The sequence below is a fragment of the Siphateles boraxobius genome, unplaced genomic scaffold (genome assembly GCF_051911475.1).
Source record: "Siphateles boraxobius isolate OS27281-9 unplaced genomic scaffold, OSU_SipBor_1 12, whole genome shotgun sequence".
NCBI classification, from domain to species: Eukaryota; Metazoa; Chordata; class Actinopteri; order Cypriniformes; family Leuciscidae; genus Siphateles; species Siphateles boraxobius.
In genome coordinates, this window is record NW_027508722.1 from 31,612,869 (window position 1) to 31,635,270 (window position 22,402).

Sequence of the window (22,402 nt, forward strand, 5' to 3'; positions counted from 1 at the left end):
ACTTCAATACAGTTTTGTGATGTAAAATGCTATACTTAACAAATGCATTGCTGTAACATTATGAAACTCAGAATTTGCAACCAGCACCATCTCCTGAAGGTACTCAAAAGATTTTGAGACAGCGCCACCTTTTGGTCAAAAGTTATTAAATATACAAAAATGCTAATAACTTTTGAATGAATTTGCCTATTGTAATGACTCTGGTCTTACTTGATTCCTTGGGTTATGCTGAAAACAAAGATACCAATTTTGAATTTTGTTAAAGTCAGCCAAACTTCCTGTCCGCCATCTTGATTTTCATTAAATACCTACTTTTTCGAACTCCTCCTAGACCGTTTGTCTGATTTTCACTAAAATCGAATTGTATCTTCTCCAGACCGTGCCGACTAATTTTCACTAAAATCGAATTGTATCTTCTCCAGACCGTGCCGACTAAAAGTTATGGATTTCATGTTGATAGATGAAACCGTTTTCGTATACCGCAGCATCAAAGTTGAGGCATGCTGCCAAAATGACAATTCAGACTTTATCTCTGCAATGCCTTGACATTTTGAAACCAAACTTTGTATGTGTCATTGTCACCTCACTCTGACCACAGCACATCGATTTCGTAACTGCGCCACCTATTTGTTGAAAGTGATAAACCATTAAATCATCTTAAAAGTTACTTTATATATGATTTTTCAGCCATTTTCCCAAAATTCTATTAAAATGTCTTTAATTGCTCCTTGCTGCAGTTGGTCTGCCACTCCCACACATGATGGCATCTGTTGCCGCTTCTTGCGCTTGGCCCCGGTAATGGCTGCTTGCAGCCATATTTATTATTATTATTATTCCGCCATTGGAGTCTCCAGCCCATAGAACCGCTTGCGGGAAAGTTGTGAAATTTGGCACACTGATAGAAGACAGTCTGAAAAGTCAACAGTGCAAATTTGGTGTCTCAAAATCAATCCCTCTAGCGCCACCACCTGTCCAAAGTTTCACTCATATTTAGTCTAATAACTGTTAAACCATAATGGGTAGAAACAAAATTATTTTTTCCTCTTATTCCTGAGCTCATGCCGTTTCGACTGCATCCCATGACGTCATTTTACGTCACACAAATATGTCCGCCATTTTGAATTGTCCAAAAAACCTACTCTTTCGAAACTCGTCCTAGGCGGTTTGTCCGATTTGCACCAGAATTGAACCAGATCATCTTCAGGCAGTGGGGACCAAAAGTTATGGAATTCAAGTTGATTCGCTTAAATTTCGATAAACTCGCAAACTAATTTTATGTAGCGCTTGCGAAAACAGACGTAAGGCTGTATCTCCGCAACGTTTTATCGTATTAAGACCAAACTTGCTACATGTCACAAGCATGACCGGAGGCTACTTGCTGCGTTTCTTGGGTTCCTGAATCCTTGCCGAGTCCACAGATGCCTAACATGCTAGGTTTCGTCTTACTGTTTGTGTAGCGTTGTGATTTAGCGCTTAAAAACATTTGCCGATAGAGACGAAACCACCTTCAGAAGTTTGAAAACATAGATCGCTGGGATATGCTAATGCCCAAATGCCAAAATATTGATAGTAAGTGGTAGTAAAATTCAATCGAAGTCATGTGTCAGTCATTTTTTGAAAAAAAAGTCAAAATGAAATGTAGGGAATAACGCATTCGATCAGTGTTCATTGCATAGCCTATACTGATAGAGGACATGGTGGAGTTGGATCACTTAGTCAAGCTATATTTTAGACTTTCTTTCAGTAACAAAGAAATACTATCAATAATTATGACAGAATAATAATTAGCATACGAACTTTAAAGAGAATTTGCAAGCGGCTAGCTCTTTTTAGAAGAAAAATTCAGTCCAATTTGCGCGATGTACTCTCTTTTCTCCAACATGAAATGACAACCAGTTAGGGCTGGACGATTTTGGCTAAAATCATAATCGCGATTAATCGAACAAGTTACCTCGATTACGATTATTGAACGATTATTTAAAATAAAATATTTCTAATGTGTCACTGGCAAGGCTTATACTGTAAATATTCACGGTTATTTTTTTTTAATGAAAGAATGCATAATCCTATCTTTGTGATTCTAAAATAAGGAAACACACAGATAGCTTTTAATGCTTATTAAATATTTCAAACAATTGAATCAAACAAAGCATACAATGCTTGAAATAAAAACGTCTTATAAAAAAGTAATTAAGTTTTAATGTAAAAAGAAAGTTTCCTAAAAATGTAGAAAATAGTTATTTTTGTAAACAAAAGAAATTATTGTAAATATTGCCATCTTAAAAGTAAAATATAACTTGTATAAAACAAAAAAAACTAATCCTTTTCATATTGTGTAGCATTTGTAAATGCTTGTGTTATCGAAACCTGCTTTGTGGAGTGGAGGCACTTGTTGCTGGGCGTTTGTCAGTCTCTCTCTTTTTTCGTGCGTTTCTTTGGTACAAGCGGCTCCTGTTGCTGAGTTGACTCAGGGTTTGAGTTCCCTTCACACAGAGATTCCGGAAAATAAACGGATAAAGTGCCCCGGGATTTGACCCGGGTTCGTTTGACTTTGGTTCATTCACACTGCCAGTGATTTTCCGGAATCAACAGAGTGCGTTCACACAGACACGCACAACCCGCAAAGACACGTGACATGTCCCAGCGGCGTCTATAGTTTGCTTATGAGCTGCTATTTCTCTCGAGAAACCAGCTTGTGCATTTTTTTTTTCTCTGATTCGATCATAAACTAGCGCATTACGAACCGTTTCACGCTGGCGAACGATCCCGGCTTAGCGCCATCATTACGACACGGCATTGATTATGGCTTTTGTTCACACAGCGCGCGTTCCGGGACTGAACACGGCAATGTTACTATGTCCCCAACCTGGCATCAATCCCGGGGTCGTGTTTGCGTTCACAGAAGGTGTTTGTTCTGGCAATTTCCCGGGATCAACGCGGTGTGTGAAAGGGGCTCATGTTGCTTCAATGTCGCAGACTGGACGGGGCGGAGTTACGTGATTACACACGCGGTAATATGTTTTAAGGGGAAAGTACATTAACACACAGTGGGCGGAAATATTAATAGGATTAAAAAACCGAAATAACCGACATGGTAAAATTACGTCGGTTCTAGGCTCTGAATTTCGGTTTCGATTAATCATCCAGCCCTACAACCAGTGGACAAATGCAAGGTTATCGCTTGCTTCACCTACGCGCGATTCATCAGGGTTTCGTGGTTTGCCAAGATACCATAAGACGCATTATTAAACTTGTTGATCCTCAAGGTGTGGAATTTCGACGAAGGAGACAATTGAGAGGACGCCAGTACACTTGCGCTGGCCCAAATGGACTCTGGCATACATGCCAGATATGTCCATATGGACAGCTATGATAAATTAAAACCGTACGGCATTGCCATTTATGGCTGTATAGATGGTTACAGTCGTTACATTCTGTGGATGGAGGCGTACACAACCAACAACGATCTTAAAGTAATAGCCAGTTACTTCATAAAAACAGTTACTGGCATAGGAGGGTGTCCAGTTATTACTGGTGTCCAGTGTGACAGTTATTATTCTGTCATAATTAGCTAAAGTTGATAGTATTTCTTTATTACTGAAAGAAAGTCTAAAATATAGCTTGACTAAGTGATCCAACTCTGCCATGTCCTCTATCAGTATAGGCTATGCAATGAACACTGATCGAATGCGTTATTCTCTACATTTCATTTCGACTTTTTTTCTCGAAACACGACTTTATTCTCGAAATGTAATGAGTTTATTTCTTAAGATTGTATTTCGAGTTAATTTCTCGAAATTTAACGTTTAATTTTGCATTATAATGCGACTTTAATCTCGAGATGATTTTAGTATTGCTTGGCCCTAATCCTCTTCCGTATGTATGGGCTCATTCTCAGGACACATGAAAAAAAAATTGTGGGATTTTGCCCCTCGGTGGCGCTATAATACAAATTATTAATTATATTTAAATAATAAATATATATAAATTTATAAAAATTATATAAAAAATTATATAAAAATAATAATAATACTACAAAACATGAAATTCCCATTGACTTCAATACTGTTTTTTGATGTAAAATGCTAAACTTAACAAATGCATTGCTGTAACATTATGAAACTCAGAATTTGCCACCAACACCATCCCCTGAAGGGTCCTCAAAAGATTTCGAGACAGCACCACCTGTTGCAGACCTGCCAACCTGTACGCATTTTGCATAGCGGGTAAGCAATTTGACCTTAAAGTACGGTGGTACGACTTGTCACTCTAAACTACGCAAAAACCTTGTTATGCTTCTGTGCACTCGCAGTCCTCAAATCAAGCAACAGCAAAAGAAGCGGTGTTCGACCAATCATAGCGCTGGGTTCATTCCCCAAATAGCAAGTGCGGATGATTGACAGATGCCTATCAATAAAAAGAGACTGAAAATCGGCAGCAATAAAGAATCCCGCTCGATCCTCTTCTACTCCCGCGGCCCGCAGTCTGACTAAGTTCATAAGCGAGGACAGTAGTAGTCACAGTACTTCTGACTCTTGAAGGTAAACGGGCTGGGGTGGATGTGTAAAGTTGAAATATTGTTTTTAGTTAACTTAATCTGGATTCGATGATCATACGGGAGTGATCGCACGCATGGATTTTCTTAAAATACTCCGTCATTCATGGTCACTCAGATAAGAGCAAAACATCATTCAGCCATGCAAATTATAAAATGCTTAAGTATTGATGAACAATAAATCTAAATAAAATTAAAATCGCTATGGCTTAGTGATTATGAAAGTTCTGTGATTTGTGGATTACTGATAAGCATGAATCTGGAGAAACAGGCGTTTATTTATTCATTCTCAGTGTTGAGAAACGTAGTCTGCATGTGTTACGTAATTGAGTTAACTAAAGTACCTAAGTATTTTACATAATTATTTTGTATGAAAACTAGCGCATTAGTTACTTATGGATTAAAAAGTACTGTTGTATCAGTGCTGCGCGAGCTCTCTCTCACAAACACAGACCGCCCGCACACAGAGAGAGAAGATAATTGTAAATTGACGGGCTAAGTTTACATTTTGCTTTTGGTTTTTTTTTTTTTTTTTTGTGTCAATGTCAGAAAGCATTTTGTATTATCCCTCTGTGTTTTTAAAATTCAGTAAAAAATAGACGTTTTTCTGTTAACACAGCCCCATATTTCTAATTCATCTAAACTTATACTTGATATTCTTTTTGGAATAAGTGGTTCGTTTTGCTATTATTGGACTCCTGTCCAATTTTATTCAGCTAATGCGTGTCCTGTGTGTCTTGCATTGTCTCAAAAAAATGACATTGTTGGTCAAAAGTTAATTAAATTTCCAAAAATGATAATTACTTTTGAATAGATATGCCTAGTGTAATGACACTGGTTTTAATAGATTCCTTGGTTCATGCTGAGAACATAGATACCAAGTTTGAGGTATTTAGCCAACCTTCCTGTCCGCCACCTTGATTTTCATTCAATACCTGCTTTTTCGAACTCCTCCTAGATCGTTTGTCCGATTTTCACCAAAATCGAATCGTATCAAGTTATGGATTTCGTGTTGATAGACGAAAACGTTTTCATATACCGCAGCATCAAAGTTTAGGCATGCTACCAAAATGACTATTCTGGCTTTATATCTGCAATGCCTTGACATTTTGAAACCAAACTTTGTATGTGTCATTGTCACCTCACTCTGACCACATCACATTGATTTTGTAACTGCGCCACCTACAGGTCGAAAGTGATAAACCATTAAATCATCTTATAAGTTACTTATGATTTTTCAGCCATTTGCCCAAAATACTCTTAAAATGTCATTAATTGCTCCTTGCTGCAGTTGGTCTGACACTCCCAGCCATGTTGGCATGTCTTATTGTCTGCTTTTGCGCTTGGCCCGGTAATGGCTGCTTGCAGCTATATTCATATTTACATTTATATATTCAGAGTTATAACTAAATTCAGGATTTACATTTATATATTCAGAGTTATAACTATATATTCAGACAGATTTACATTTACAGTGCATCCGGAAAGTATTCACAGCGCTCCAGTTTTTCCACATTTTGTGATGTTACAGCCTTATTCTAAAATCGATTAAAATCATTATTTTCCTCAAAATTCTACAAACAATACCCCATAATGTCAACGTGAAAGAAGTTTGTTTGTAATCTTTGCAAGTTTTTTTTTTAAATAAAAAAACTAAGAAATCGAATTATTCACAGTATTCAAAGACTTGAGTCTTTGTCAATCCATGACACTCAAACTCAAAAGACTTTGTCATGACACACCTAGCTCAGGTGCATCCTGTTTCCAAAGACACACACCTGTCTAAATAAGGTCCCACAGTTAACCGTACATGTTAGAGCACAAACCAAGCCATGAAGTCCAAGGAATTGTATGTTGACCCCCGAGACAGGATTGTATCGAGGCACAGATCTGGGGAAGGTTTATAGAAAAATGTCTGCAGCATTGAAGGTCCCAATGAGCACAGTGGCCTCCATCCATAAATGGTCGAAGTTTGGCACCACCAGGACTCTTCCTAGAGCTGGCTGCCCGGCCAAACTGGGCGTTCGGGGGAGAAGGGCCTTAGTTAGGGAGGTGACCAAGAACCCGATGGTCAATCTGACAGAGCTCCAGTGTTTCTCTGTGGAGAAGAGGAGAACCTTCCTAAAGAACAACCAAGATAAACTAAGATAACAAAGAAGTGGCTACGGGACAACTCTGTGAATGTTCTTGAGTGGCCCAGCCAGAGCCCAGACTTGAACCCGATTGAAAATGGCTGTGCACCGTCGCTCCCCATCCAACCTAATGGACCTTGAGAGGTTCTGCAAAGAAGAATCGGAGAAACTGCCCAAAAATTGGTGTGCCAAGCTTGTAACATTATACTCAAAAAGACTTGAGGCTGTAATTGATGCCGAAAGAGCTTCAACAAAGTATTGAGTAAAGGCTGTGAATACTTATGTACATGTAATTTTTTTAATTATTTTTTTTAATAAATTTGCAAAGATTTCAAAACTTCTTTCACGTTGTTATTATGGGGGTATTGTTTGTAGGATTTTGAGAAATGAATTTAATCAATTTTGGAATAAGTCTGTAACACAACAAAATGTGGAAAAAGTAAAGCACTGTGAATCCTTGCCGGATGCTCTATATATATATATATATATATATATATATATATATATATATATATATATATATATATATATATATATATATATATATATATATATTCAGAGTTATAATTATATATTTAGGCTTATAAATATATAGGCCTATTCATAATATATATTAACTCTCTGGGGTCGAGAAACGCGCCGGCGCGTTTTGCTGTTTTTTTTCCACATAGCAGCAACATAGACTTAAAATACTCCGTCATTTTTGGTCATACAAATAAAATCAACACATGATTATAAACTATAGAGGGTCTTCTTTTTTTTGTGTACACTCACATTAACATCAAAACCGTGTGCTTTTGTAAAATGAAGAAAATAAACAGGGTGTGCTTTCTGCCTCTCTGTCTCTACTATTCACACAAGCACGAGCAATATATCTTTATTATCATTTAAGTTTGTACTTTTCAAATATCTAATTCAAAACTAAAATAAATATTCTCTGTTTATGTAATCTATTAAAAAAGAGAGAGGTGTCAGCCGATCTCATTATCGTTCTCTTAGCTCATTATTCTGCTAATCTGACACGCCCACGGAGAGCGCGCGGTATTCAAACGCAAATGATCTGAAGCAACACATGCAAAGTGTCAACGCCCCTCATAAACGCGATAACACAACAAATGTAATCATCAGATTAATGTAGCCTATTTCTTCTTGCGAGGCTGTGTGAGGAATAATCCTGGGACATTTACCTCAGAACATGTACTGTTTTTTTTTTCATTTCGAGGAGCAACGGATCCATCTGATAAGTAAGTTTTTTTTTTATTATTGTTCTAATCGCGATATCATAGTGTATGTAAACCGCAAAAAGACTGTTTAAATATGAATCGCGTCTGTGTGTGAATGAACTGAACAGTTTTTTACCAAACCCTATTGCTATACTGAGATGAGTGAAAATCGACTGAAATATGTTGAAATAACGTTAAAATGTCTTTGTATTAGCAACGTATTAAACTGCAAATTAATATGTATGCCCTAATATAGGCTCATTAAAACAAAAAACGACATGCCTATGTTACAGACGAAATATGAAAGACAACATTTCGTCGACTAGTTTTGGATAGATTATTAACTGTTTACTGTAAACTAGACTACTGCCACATTGAATAAGCTTTTGTTCACCAATTTCTGCTCAAATGTTAAATATATTAGGCTATGTTTGTTTTGTCAAAAATAAAGTCATCAACTAGGATGCTATTATAGTGTTTGTTCCAATGTAGGCTTTATTCAAACTAATGAATCCTTAACTTTGAAATATGTATGATAAAATGTATACTTTAGTTTTTACAAAGAAATATTACACTTGAAATATTGTTATTTTAATTGTTGCTGTAATTGTAACCTTTTTAATAAAATAGCAAATAATATATTTACAAGGTAGATGTAAACAAAATCTTAAAAGGTCAATATAAGCCTTCTCTTCAAATTATTTGTATTGTGTTTTATTAGTGACAAATTTGGGGAGAGGATACATATCCAAAACTTTCTGAAAATACAGTATGAGAATTAACTACACAATTACTAGAAATGTTCACCTTGGATATTATACAATTTGCAAGCAAAAATACAAGTGGAAAAATACTATTTTTTTTATAGATGTTTCCAACTGTGAACCAATTTGTAGTATATATACACATTTCTTTTCTTGTGTCCTTGTATTCTTTCTTGTGGCTCAGTGACACACCTGTGAAAAGCTCATTATGCAGGCTCATTAAGCAGGTCTTTTGTCTTCACAGGTGTGAATCAGACCATTATACATGAGTCACGCCCATTTCGCATATTGCCTTTCCAAACAAAAAGTGTTTTACTAAATTTAAATCAATGTATTGTTTTATGTGAATGATTTGGAAGGATGATTTTCAGATCATTTTGAAGCAAAAATCCTAGGCGAGAACATCCATTAGTCAAAAGTCTTGTGGACACATATTTAGTATGTGTTTTGTGGCCTTATTTCAGAGACTTTTAGTTTTTTCAATAACCATGCATAAACAATATTCTCTCAAAAATACAAACATGTACATACATCTTGCTAACATATTATGGTGGCCCTGTTTGTGCTATATAGAGTGAATTTACACCTTTGCCATTAACATGTTTATAAATAACTGAAAAAAGCACAAATGTTAGAGCATGTCAGAACACACCAGGACCCCAAAAACACATAGGACCCCAGAGGGTTAAGATTAGGGTTGCACGATTAATCGCAATTTACGTGAAATCGCACTTAAACCGATTTGGCTTATCGCGACGATGAAATCTCAAAAGCTGCAATTTTCATTTTATTTTTTCGTCTAACAAAAGACATTCATGCTTTTACTCCAACTCACTTCACAGCGACAGTTGAGCATCCTTCTGTGAGATGATGTGGCGTGTATATAGAATAAGGCGTGTGTTTATTAGTCATGTTTAATCAAAGTGTTTCAATCTTCTGTTTATTCAGCTACAGCGATAGTATGATGCTATTAGTAGGGATTTCCTGGAATGATGTGCGTTATCGTACATCTGCGGCGGGGCATATTTGGCGTGTCTGCTTGAGAGCGCCCTCTGACGTTCAGATGGAACAGAATTTACTACTGATAAGCTGTGCTGCACTGACAATCTCAGCATAAAATAATCACTGCCTTTGCCAAATTGTGGTTTCATTGTGATTAATTGTGCAGCCCTAATTCAGATTTGTATCTACAGTGTGTAAAGAAAGGAATATATATTGGTTCTCCTGTGTATATATATATATATATATATATATATATATATATATATATATATATATATATATATATATATATATATAGTTTTTTTTTTGCCTTTTCTGCGTGTAAAAACACTAAGGGGAGCAGGTTGAGAGGGTGACGAAGACGACGGAAAGCAAATATTTTAATAACGTCACTGATTAAACCCACTGCCTGTTTAGGGCTGCACGATATTGGAAAAAACTGACGTGGTATTTAATTTTTCTGCGATATATTGCATTATGAAAACAATTCACCACATGATTTGAATATCACTATTTGGAAAGAATTTATCATTCTATGATGATTGGGGTGATTTTGTAGGGTAGTGTATCTGAATAGAAAATAAACAAATTGCAAGCATAGATGGAACAAAAATACAAATTAAATAAGCAGCTTTGTTTTTCAGGTAAAGCTAACTATTCAGGTACAGACATTGAATAATGAAATGTAAAATAACTCATCATAGTCTTCACTGTATAAATTGAATATAGTTAATGTAATATAATTAATACAATTTATCTTTGTTAAAATTACAAATGTCGTTTTCTCTTTGAATATTGGTGACAAACAGCTGGAGGTATATTAGGCTGCTGTCACTTTAAGATGAATGCATGGATCCAATTTAATAAGCATCTGTTTTCTTTCTCAATTGTTTACAACGCAACAAACGGTTTAAGAGACTACCCGCCGAGATGGGCGTTTTGACTTAATTTTGCGTGCATGACACGTGTCTGTTCAAGTGAAGAGAAAGAAAGCTGAATTCGGTGAAGTCTGTGTTGCTATGTGTTAGTTCACAGAAAACAGCGCACGAGTCTTGTGCTTGATGTAAAAAAAACTGAAAAAACACATGCAAATGATACTTTCACTCTACGATGGTTAAACTTTGCAGTTAATCCGATTCTAAAGACCTCCTAAATTAATTTTTCTATTTGCACTATATTACGAGTTTCATTTTTCACTGATGTCGACTCGCCTTTAGATAGCTGAGTTTCGACACATTTCAACATCCTATTTTTCTTTTGTATTTTGGTCTGTTCTAGCTGTCGCAATAACCATAAAATATTGCAATACTGACAACCACAGAGGAATGCAAGCAACCGTGATTTTCACTTTTTATATATATATATATATATATATATATATATATATATATTAGTGCTGTGCGTTAAACGCGTTATTAACGGCGTTAACGCAAACACATTTTAACGGCGTCAATTTTTTTATCGCGAGATTAACGCTCTTTTTGGCCTAGCAAACTTTGTATTTTTTTCACATGCTGTTGCAACAACTAGTAACGTTAGAAAAACTACAACATCACACCGGATAGCTAGACCGGAAACAAAACAACAGGCAAGCCGCACGTACTTGTTTGGGCTTGCGCGCCGGCCAAAGAGTAGTAGGCTAACGGTACGTTTTGAGTGGATGGCGCGAGCTCGAGACGCCGATCTAGAGACGTGCACTCTCAGCGCAATAGAGTGCGGCGCGGGACTAGATTTGATGGCCGAGTGCGAGGGCGGGCTCGAGCGGTAATGCACTCACTCTGTGTGCGGATACGGCAGAATAAAACGATTCGCGGGACTCCCGCAAACTAGAAATATCTATGAATAAAACATAAAAACTAATACATTTTTATTCATATGTTGCAGAAAAGCAACAAGAACAACTAAAACAAAATAGAAACGATTTACAGGAGAGAGTTTCTTTTTATAACATGTTTGCAGCGTTGAGGGATGTAGCCGATCACAGACATATGAAGAAGCATCAGAAGCATTTAAAATAGACTCCCCTCACCGCTCAAAACAGACTTTTTGTTCAGTGCTGAATTCTGTAAGCTGGCAAATCCTCAAATTATAACAAACAAAGTGTATATATTATGAAAGATGCATTGTGCAGTCAGCTTCACTGATAATAACAGAGTTGTGTGAGATCGCGATGAACTGATGTCAGCTTTTTAGGAATTATTAAGGGAGCACACTTTGCGCGCATTCAGTCATGCCAAACCATGTACTCAGTAGCCTGCTTGCTTTTATGTTATAACAGTGGTTTGTGTGTTAATGCTTTAATAACAAATAATTTATCAGGAGCATTTATGCTGATGTGTATGGTGGCGACACGTAGGCGAAAGTATTTGGAGGTAGCCTACAAAAAAAAGAGTGTATTTGCGGGCGGGAGCGGGACAACAATGTTGCGGGCGGGAGAAAGTAACATAGAAAATAGTTGAGAACGTCAGTTATAACGACCCACGTATGAAAAAAATGGACGGGTTTAAATCGGGCTTGGGCTCATAATTACAGTTTATGTGTCGGGCCGGGCTCGGACACAATGCGCACGGGCTCGGGTCAGGCTTGATTTTTTGGGCCCGATCTAAGCTCTACAATGGATGACTTCAGACAGAAGCACATGGATACCACAGCTAAGAACAAACTTACTGCTGATCCACTTTTCCATGTTGATAAGAGCATTAAAATTAGAAAAAATAATGAGACAAATAGAAATCAAGGGACATTTAGAATAGATAAAAATGTGCGATTAATCGCGAGTTAACTATGGCATTAATGCGATTAATCGCGATTAAATATTTTAATCGTTTGACAGCACTAATATATATATATATGGCTACGCCCTTCTTGTTTTACACTTAAACATACTGAGTACCGCGTACTGAGAATTTCTGGCCTAGATTTTACGATCGGAACCAAGTTATTCATGCAAAAGCCCAACAAGCTTATTGTCAGGTTTATGTTCTATTATGTGGACCCTTATTTTGACATTCTGTTCTGTTTCCTTTAGTTCCTTTTTCCCTGCTCTGTTTAGCTCCAGTTTCATTGGTTACCAATAATGTCCGTTTGTTGCTATAATTGTGTATAAATTTCTCTCGTCTAGTTTACTTTCCTTTGTTCTACCCCTGTTTATATAACCCTGTTTCAGTTGTTCTTGTCACTTCTCATTAATGCATTGTGTGGTTTGCGTTAATCTCCTGCTGGTCATTCAGTGTTTTTTTAAAAACATTTATCTCCTTCGTCTTCGTGGCTGCTGACCACATCGTAGCGCTTATTTATTATAGCAAAGAAAATAAACCTAAAAAATTTTTTTATTTTTTTTTTATGGCAATACTATCACACGTTGCTATATTGAGTCACTCAGAATCACCACAAGGGAAATTCTTTCACTGCTACAGGCCTATTCTGTTTAGCAGTTCTGGGTCTTCTTTTTGTGGTCTTAAGCCCATGTTACCATCTGTATGTTCTGTATGCCTTTATTTGTCACTGTCACCATCTGTATAATTATACCTACGGCGCATGGCCTGCAGCCTCTTGTCTATGGCCAAACCGTTTGTTGTTTTTTTGTTTTGTTTTTTGTATTTGAACAAAAGACAATTTTCCATTCACCATGATGCTAGAATCAAGATTACCTTTTTTCATACACTTATGTTAGGCCTAAGTCATGTTCATTCTAACTATGCTTTTGTTTTGTTGTTTAATGTATTAAAAAGTTAATGTAAATTTCTGTCCAGATTGTCATTTATGGGAATATACCAAAGAAAGAAAATGTGGTTTATCTGTCAAACCATCAATCCACAGGTACGTCTCTTGTTTTGCAGTCAATACATGATCTTATCTATAAACATTACAAAATCTTTGTGATTCATATACAATGGTAAAATGTCTACGGTTACTATCGTAAGCCGGTTCTCTGCGAGGCGGGAACTAGAAAATTGCGAAGCAACTCTGCGGGAATTCCTCCCTTCTCCACTTTTGTTGAAATCTTATGGGCTAACGCCAGCTTGGAACAACCAATTGTTGCGATGTTTGCAAATACTGATAGTAGGGCTGGGTGATATGGCCAAAAAGAATTATCACAAATTTTTTATATCAGTCGATATCGATAATTATCACGATAAATGTCAAATCTATATTTTTTTCGAGTTTAAAGGAAGATTTTTGCTCCTAAGTTGAAAGTTGTAGAAACCAGAGCGTTAAAGGTTGTATCAGTGATTTCTGGCCCAAAAATAAATAACTAATCTTTCCTAACGATCCGCTAGCTGCCCGCCCCATAAGCATGCCGTCCAAAAACCGCGTCTCTGTAGGCAGCCTAGGCTCTGAGATCTGCACACAAAAACAAATTGGTACAACCACCACTCAAAACCAAAATAAACAGTGTTCCAACCAATCACTGACAGGGGCGGGTGTTGCTCCGATTTCGCGTCCAGCCGTGCACGAGCGCAAAACCTCACAACACCCGCCCCTGTCAGTGATTGGTTGGAACACTTTATTTTGGTTTTGAGTGGTGGTTGTACCCATTTGTTTTTGTGTGCAGATCTCAGAGCCTAGGCTGCCTACAGAGACGCGGTTTTTGGACGGCATGCTTACGGGGCGGGCAGCTAGCGGATCGTTAGGAAAGATTAGACATTTATTTTTGGCCCTGAAATCACTGATACAACCTTTAATTGTGGTTTTAAACTACTCTTTATTGTCAGAACATATGCCAAACACTTGCCGAACATTTCACAAATCTCAGAACATATGCCAAACACTTGCCGAACATTTCACAAATCTAAGATAGAACTTTCAAACATTTGTCATTTTTCCTTAACAAAATAAATATCTTAATAGAAAAATTAATTTCTTAGTTTCATGTGCTAATGGGGGATATTGTTTCAAGTCTTGAAACAGGTTTGTGTTGCCTGACTTTGATGGCACGTATCTTCAGCACAGTTTGCAGTGCAGGCTGCAATATTAATATTATATTCCATTAGTCCTTTAATACATTGTCTACATGAATAATATAATACAATTCAATATGTATATCAGTCGATATCGATAATTATCACGATAAATGTCAAATCTTTATTTCTTTCAAGTTTAAAGGCAGATTTTTGCTCCTAAGTGAAAGTTGTAGAAACCAGAGCGTTAATTGTGGTTTTAACTACTCTTTATTGTCAGAACATGTCATGACAAACACTTGCCAAACAGGTGAACATTTCACAAATCTAAGATGGAACATTCAAACATTTGTCATTGTTCCTTAAAATAAATATCTTAATAGAAAAAATTAATTTCTTAGTTTCTGCATGTACTAATGGGGGATATTGTTTCAAGTCTTGAAACAGGTTTGTGTTGCCTGACTTTGATGGCACGTTTCTTCAGCACAGTTTGCAGTGCAGGCTGCAATATTAATATTATAGTCCATTAGTCCTTTAATACATTGTCTACATGAATAATATAATACAATTCAATATGTATATCAGTTGATATCGATAATTATCACGATAAACGTCAAATCTATATTTCTTTCAAGTTTAAAGGCAGATCTTTGCTCCTAAGTGAAAGTTGTAGAAACCAGAGCGTTAATTGTGGTTTTAAACTACTCTTTATTTTCAGAACATGTCATGACAAACACTTGCCAAACAGGTGAAAATTTCACAAATCTAAGATAGAACATTCAAACATTTGTCATTTTTCCTTAACAAAATAAATATCTTAATAGAAAAAATTAATTTCTTAGTTTCTGCATGTGCTAATGGGGAATATTGTTTCAAGTCTTGAAACAGGTTTGTGTTGCCTGACTTTGATGGCCCGTATCTTCAGCACAGTTTGCAGTGCAGGCTGCAATATTACATGTTTTGTCTCGAAACGCATATTTGACAACGAGTTCACAGTATTAGTATTCATATTATATGAAAAACAGTTGCCTAAATGCATTAAATACTGTAATTATATTCCATTACTCCTTTAATACATTGTCTACATAACTAATATAATACAATTCAATATGTATATCCCACATTTCATGGTGTAGTTAATATTACTATGCCGACGTAACCATAAATCCATGGTAATTGATGGGAATTTGTAGACGGAAAAGCCTTCTGACTGTATCGTTGTTCAGTGTTTCACCTGTTTGTCAGTGCTGTTTCATCTGCCTTTAAACTGGTTTAAATCACTGAGACATTTGTGTTCTTCACTGAATTCAAGCGCTTCTCATTGGATCTCGTGACCGAGACCGATTAGAGTAAAGAGCAGAACGTCTGACAGTGCGTGTTCTCGCACTGGCAAACAGATCCATGTCCGCCCTCCCGAATCAATCCCAAATCATTCGCACCGATCCGGGGATGAAGCCTCCACTCTCTTTAAGGGATTCCGTTCCTCGAAAGCATGTCCGCTCTGCTGCCTGTTTGAAGAGAGCTCTGGAGCGCACGCCGCCCTGGCGATTTATGTACGAAACCACAGACATGTTGTCGTCTCAAATCAGTACCCTGCTGCTCCAACCTCGACCAAAAAGCTTCCAGGGCTAGGGACACCGCCTTTAGTACCAAATGGTTTATGTGCCACTCTCTCTGTGACTCTGACCAAAGACATAAGGCAGGCACGCCCAAGCACACTGCTCCCCAGCCTGAGGTAGGGCTGTAGCGATACACTAATCTCACGATACGATACACGATATTCGGCTGACGATACGATATATATCACGATATTCAGCCATTGATACGATTCAATATAATTCGATACACTTACATCATTTTCTGAAAGATTTAAAGGGGACAGAGTGATTTTGGTGACATCTTGTGAGTCTTCTATTTACTTGGATTGAATTAATTGAACTGAAAACTGAAAACATCAATTACACAATATATGTCTCTGACTAGACAGAGAGTACAGCTTGCAATGTAAATGTAACGTTCTGGACATGTTGTTCTCCAGCTGTTTTATGGACATCTTTCCGTGGTTGAAAAACACTGATCGATCGATTTTATTACATTTCGGTAAGTTGGTAGTAAAGAGTAACAGATGATCGGTTCACGTGCCGCTTGATCTGAGATCTGCCAGCGTTCTTTCACGTCACATTTACAAGCGCCAAAACGGTGTTTGTTTTGAATTTCGTGATAAAATTGACAGAATCTGAGAGCTGAGAATCCGTTTCATATCGATAGTAACCTGCTCTGTCTTGTCTGTCGGTGTCAGTGTCCTCTTTGCTTCGCCATTTTTCTCTGCGTGAGAAAATCGATGTGTGGCGTGAGCGTGTAAAAAGTGACAAAATTGCGTCTCTCACAGTGAACTCGGGAGAGTTGGCAGCCCTGCAGATTCAGCTTGTAAATGTTTTCGGCGGGTGTGCTTGTGCTGCTGCGGTCTTGGTCATTTGCCATGTTGTTTGTGTATCTCTATCATGGCAAGCGTTGAGCCCGGTCGGAACAACGGGAGCCCAGATGGGAGCGTCGGCGGTTTTTAAAGAGAAAAATGATTTTCATTAAAAATCAGCATAAACTACACATTCGAGTTAATTGATAAAATCGATTTATCGCCCAGCCCTACCGTAATACACGTGAACTGAAGACCATGCCCTCGCGGGTTTTCAGCCAAAACTGCAGAGGCAGCATATGCAGCAGGCCCAAAGCTCTCATCTGCGAAGAGGACAGGTGTGCGCGATGACGATTGATGATTGCGGCTCTAGGCCCCGTCATCACCTTCGCCTCTAGGCAGGGGAGGGCCCACCAGCGGCCCGCTGGCGGTACTGGGCCTCGTCCCCGTTACAGCACGAACCATATCCCTCCTGGTTCTTAGGACGCGCACCGTCAGTTCGGCACAGCTGGTGCACGTGGAGTCTGTGATGGCTGCCTTGGCGTGGGCGAGGCCCAGGCAGGTGACGCAGAACTCATGTTCGTCGGGCGGGTCGATGGGGACCGCACAAATCTGGTAAGTTGAAGCCATCGGATGTTTAGAGGAAAAAAGTTACTAGTCTTCCTGGTGCAGCTTCCACAATGGTAGCGTGAAGAAAAAGATTCTGATGCAATTGTCGCATGCATTTTATACTGGCCGCGAGCCTGTCAGTATTTGCATACTTCGCGACAATTGGCCAGCTGTTCCAATCTGACGTTAGCCCATTTGATTTCAACAAAAGTGGAGAAAGGAGTTCACGCATCATTGCTACCCAATAGAGTTAAGGAAACCATGATTTTTTTTTTTATAAATGTAAAATGTTATTAAGTACTGTGGTACATATATCTGTGTATCATTGTATCTGACACATCACTACCATTTGTAAGGGTTGTGTTCTCTATTGTAGCTGATTGGATTATTGCTGACATGTTAGCCATTCGACAAAATGCACTTGGACACGTAAGATATGTCCTGAAAGATGGTCTGAAGTGGCTTCCTTTGTATGGATGGTATTTTTCACAGGTAGAGTACACATCTAATTCTAGGTAACAGTCCCTTATTCATAAAACACATACATTTCTATGTAAATATTGCAAAAATGCATTCTTGGATAAATTAGAATTGTTTTATAAACAATTTACACAGAAGTTTCATTATTCTTGTGTTTTATGAATAAGACCGGTTGTGTGTTTCTGGCTATATAACTTTTGTGTCATTCACAGCATGGAAGTGTGTATGTCAAGAGAAGTGCCACCTTTGATGAGAGAGCCATGAAAAAGAAACTATCATCTCAGACCAAACTGGAAACACCTGTGAGTAGCACTCCATTGCATAGCACCTCCATAGCACTCACTGTATGAAAATCCAGAAACGGGCAGGGGAAGTGGGGGTGCTGGGGGCGACCCCTGTTTTCACAGGATTGTAAATGTAACGCAAAATTTTGTTCATTTACGGTTAATCATTTAAAGAATCTGGTAATTTATTTGTAATAAACACTTTTAGTGGGCTATTTAAAAGGTGTTAGGACTATTTGTTAAATTGTTTTTTTTAAATATATGCGCAGAGTGTGACGTCATATTGTTTGTGCGTGTAGAAAGAATTCATCAGCAGCTGCAAAAAAAAAAAAATTCCCTGCTGCTCTACTCCTGAGCGCAGGTCCACTGTCAGTGTTGTGTATGGTAGGCACTAGGCAGGTTTTTTGTGTTCATTTCTATTTCCTGTGCAGGCTTTTTTATTGTATATGACAATGTAAAGAGCCCAGTAACCCTTTTATTTAAAGGCTTAATTTATGTCCAGTAGACCGGTCCGTTGCATTACGATTGAAAGCAGTATCTAATGTGATATCCAGTCAAGTTCGGGTGCGTGTATGCTGTTGTGTTCTCACCGACAAGCTTGTGGTGACTTTTGAATCAGCCCCACCCCCCCGAAATTGTTTTTTGTTTGATCTAAAAACATAAATGAATAAAAAACATGCAGGAGGAGGAATTTAAGAAGCTATGTTGTTATTTATGGATGTTATTAAGCATAACTCAGAGCAGAGTTATAATTAGTATTTTATTGAATTTTGAACACCACTGTTACATTGTTGTCAACATTGTAGTGTAAACTCGCGCTCGATCGGCCCAAAATCCGGCATCCAACCAGCAAGGAAGGTCTTTACGTGTTACTGTCTTTTCTCACGGCAAAGTATTTTTGGTTAAATGCAATACATCTTCTCATATGTGTTTTCTCGTTATTTCATCTGACTCCATAAATTAAAAGGTTTTAATGATATCCATGCATCATTAAATGTGAGCGAATGTTTGACTATTCCTTTTAACTCTAATGAAAATAATGTCAAAGTCAGTTAGAATAATCAAATGTAACAATTTATTATGTCAGGTAAATGTATCATTACAAGTTCATAATTAGTTCAAAGATAATCAATACGAAACATCAAATGCTCTGGAATGAAGAGGAGAAATGTTAACCCGATATTAGGAAATACATGAATTCTGAGAGTCTCAGCCGCTCTCAGCATTCACGAGCTGATCTGAGATACAGAAAGGCCCTGAGCTCTGGTTGCGTTTCATTATATAGACAGACCTCATTTCAAATGTAAACATGAGTTCACAGTGGAAATTCACCCTAATCACAGTCCCAGACTTCCACTTGCTAACAGTGGAAAATTACATTGAGTTAACGCCTTCTGACCATTTTTCTGTAAGACACACCCTTCTGTGTGCAAGATATTTCTAAACTCTTAAGAACTTTATTACCTTTTTGTTTACTACTTTGGGAATGAGACATTTGTACCAGTCGCACTGAGACATTTCAAATCATACCAAACATGTAGTGTCAAGGTAAAAGATGTAGATTAGAATGATTCTGGGGTGAGACTTGCGTCTCGAATGGTGCACAAGAGTGAGTTCAAATGGTAATTTACTTTTTCTCAAAGAGTAGCCCTCTCTTACAGTTTTTCCAGTCCTACAGTAGTCAACATTACATTTGACATCTTAACATATAACCCATAGTGATGATACATTTTTGAAATAAAAAAAAAACTAAAAAGATTAAGCCAAAAGAGGAAATAAAAGTCAGAAATAAATGAAGAAAAAAAACACATAGATCAAATATACAGTTTTACAATAAGCACCACGCTCTCATCTGGTAGCAATATATTGCACTATTTTCCCCATTTCGCCACATTTTTCCGCCCTGTCATTGACGTTGAAAGAGATTTTTTTTTGTATGATGCCACTTTTGTCAACTCCGTGCTCCACTCCTGCAAAGAGGGCTCACCTGGGTTCTTCCAGTTTCTCTTAATATTTGTTTTCCAATCATTATACTGGTCTGAGTAAAGTCCGCTGCTCCACAGTTTGATGTAATTTGTGAATCATTTAAAACATACAACCTCGGCAAAACTCCAAGCTAATCCGGGTATTGTTTTCAATACGATCATCAATCTTTAGCCAATAATTATGAATCATGGGACATTCCCAGAGCAGATGAAGAAGAGTTCCTTCCGAGCTGCAGCACTTCCAGTAGTCTGCATTATTCCTCAGTAGGGATGGGACGATTACCGGTTTCACTATAAACCACGATAAAATGTACAGACGGTTAGTAATATCGTTTAGAATTCAATTATCATTAAAACCATGTTTGATTATCGCGATTTTAATAACTCACTATAAATCCTGTCCAGCCAGCAACAGTCTGACGCAGGCGCGCAATGTTGGGTTTTTTTTTTTTTCGAGAAGGAATAGCGGAAGGTAGTGACCGTGTTCGGGAGATTTTTCAGCCTTTTAAGAGGACCAAATCTGAGGTGTGGTCGTATTTTGGCATTTACAAAAATCCTGAGGGAAACTTAATCGAGGATGGTCACTCTGTCTGCAGAACATGCACAAAAAAAGTCGCAGTGATAGAGGTAAACACTTCAAATCTGCCGAGTCGTCTTGTGTGACCATCATCCACTGTTGTAGCGAACGCAAGGCAAGTTAACTTTGATCTCAATACTAAAACTACGTCTGGGAAATAATTGGGCACAAAATGTTGTTTTGAGTTGACATATTTTATCTCACTCACTTGAAATAAACTTGAAGCTTAATCCGCTAGAAATGTTCGCAGCAAGTGGCTTTGAGCCAAAAACGAACGAATAAGTTCAAACAAGACTATTAAGAGTGACATTTAAGAGATAATAATGTATATTCATTGTACGATTTTTTTTAACACATAATTATTGAATAGAGATTAATGTCTCTATTCTTAGCTGTTAAATCCATTTAGCGTACAAAACTCGTCCAGACAATATGATCACAACAATATTATCAAATTCTGTAAACAATAAATCAACTCTGATTTCATATTTCAATACAATCAAAAACGGAGACGCAAGATGACAAGTTGTATTTGAATGAAATGAGAACGCGCGTCCGTTGTGAAACATGGATGTGCGCTGTTATAATATGTTGCTATTGACGACGGTCATCATAAGGAAGAAAATCAAAATGCCACAGAATAGAATCTTGCTATAAAAAGTGCATAGAGCTGCTTGTTTTATTTGTTGTTTGTTGATTCTCAAATATTAAACTTGTTGAAATGTTTTCAGTGTGAGCATCAGTTCTTTTTTAACAGTTTCATCTTATTTTAACAAAACCGTGATAATATTGATAATCACGATAATTTCGGTCACTATAATCGTGATATGAAATTTTCATACCGTCCCATCCCTATTCCTCAGCTTCAGGTTAAACAGCCAGGTCGAAGTCCAATAAAAGCGCTTAAGAATCTTAAACTGGATTAATCTAATTTTAATGTCTTTTGAAAACCCTCTTAGTGTGTTCACAAATACGATCCCACTCTTTGTGACCTCAATGTTCAAATCTGCCAACCAAGTTAACATTGTTGCATAAGATATTGTCACTGTCTGTTGGAATAACATTGCATAAAAAATAGCAGCCTCATGTCCCTAACCCATTATTTTCGTAGTCTGAGAGAGAAGGTTTGACTGCTGAGGTACTATTCCTCTCCCTATAACAGTAACTAACAGGTGACCCAACCTTTCTAATGACTTTATAACTCGGAGCAGAGTTAATGATTTCCACGCAATGTCACTGCTTGCCATATATAGAATTCATTTGATGTGCGGTTACATGTCTGTCTCCAGTAAATAAACAGTTTTGTTTAATGGTTTATTCAGAATGTGTCGACCAATCAGAATTTTGGCATTTTGTTGACCTAGTTTGGTGAGAATTGCATGAAAACAATTGGAGGGATATTTAAAAATTCTGTCTGCAGTATTTTAAACATCCAAAATGGCAAAATCCTGTTGGGCAGAGCTAATGACTCATTTAG

At 37.5% G+C, this 22,402-nt stretch overlaps 1 protein-coding gene across 1 annotated transcript in view; it reads left to right on the forward strand.

The window, feature by feature from the left end:
* The window catches only part of agpat5 (1-acylglycerol-3-phosphate O-acyltransferase 5 (lysophosphatidic acid acyltransferase, epsilon)), a 133,689-nt gene that overhangs the window by 32,456 nt on the left and 78,831 nt on the right, over nucleotides 1–22,402 (forward strand). Inside the window, exons 2-4 of the mRNA XM_077218107.1 lie at nucleotides 13,429–13,495; nucleotides 17,976–18,091; nucleotides 18,292–18,381. Coding sequence (XP_077074222.1) covers nucleotides 13,429–13,495; nucleotides 17,976–18,091; nucleotides 18,292–18,381 — 273 coding nt within the window. The remainder of the gene's footprint in view (nucleotides 1–13,428; nucleotides 13,496–17,975; nucleotides 18,092–18,291; nucleotides 18,382–22,402) is intronic.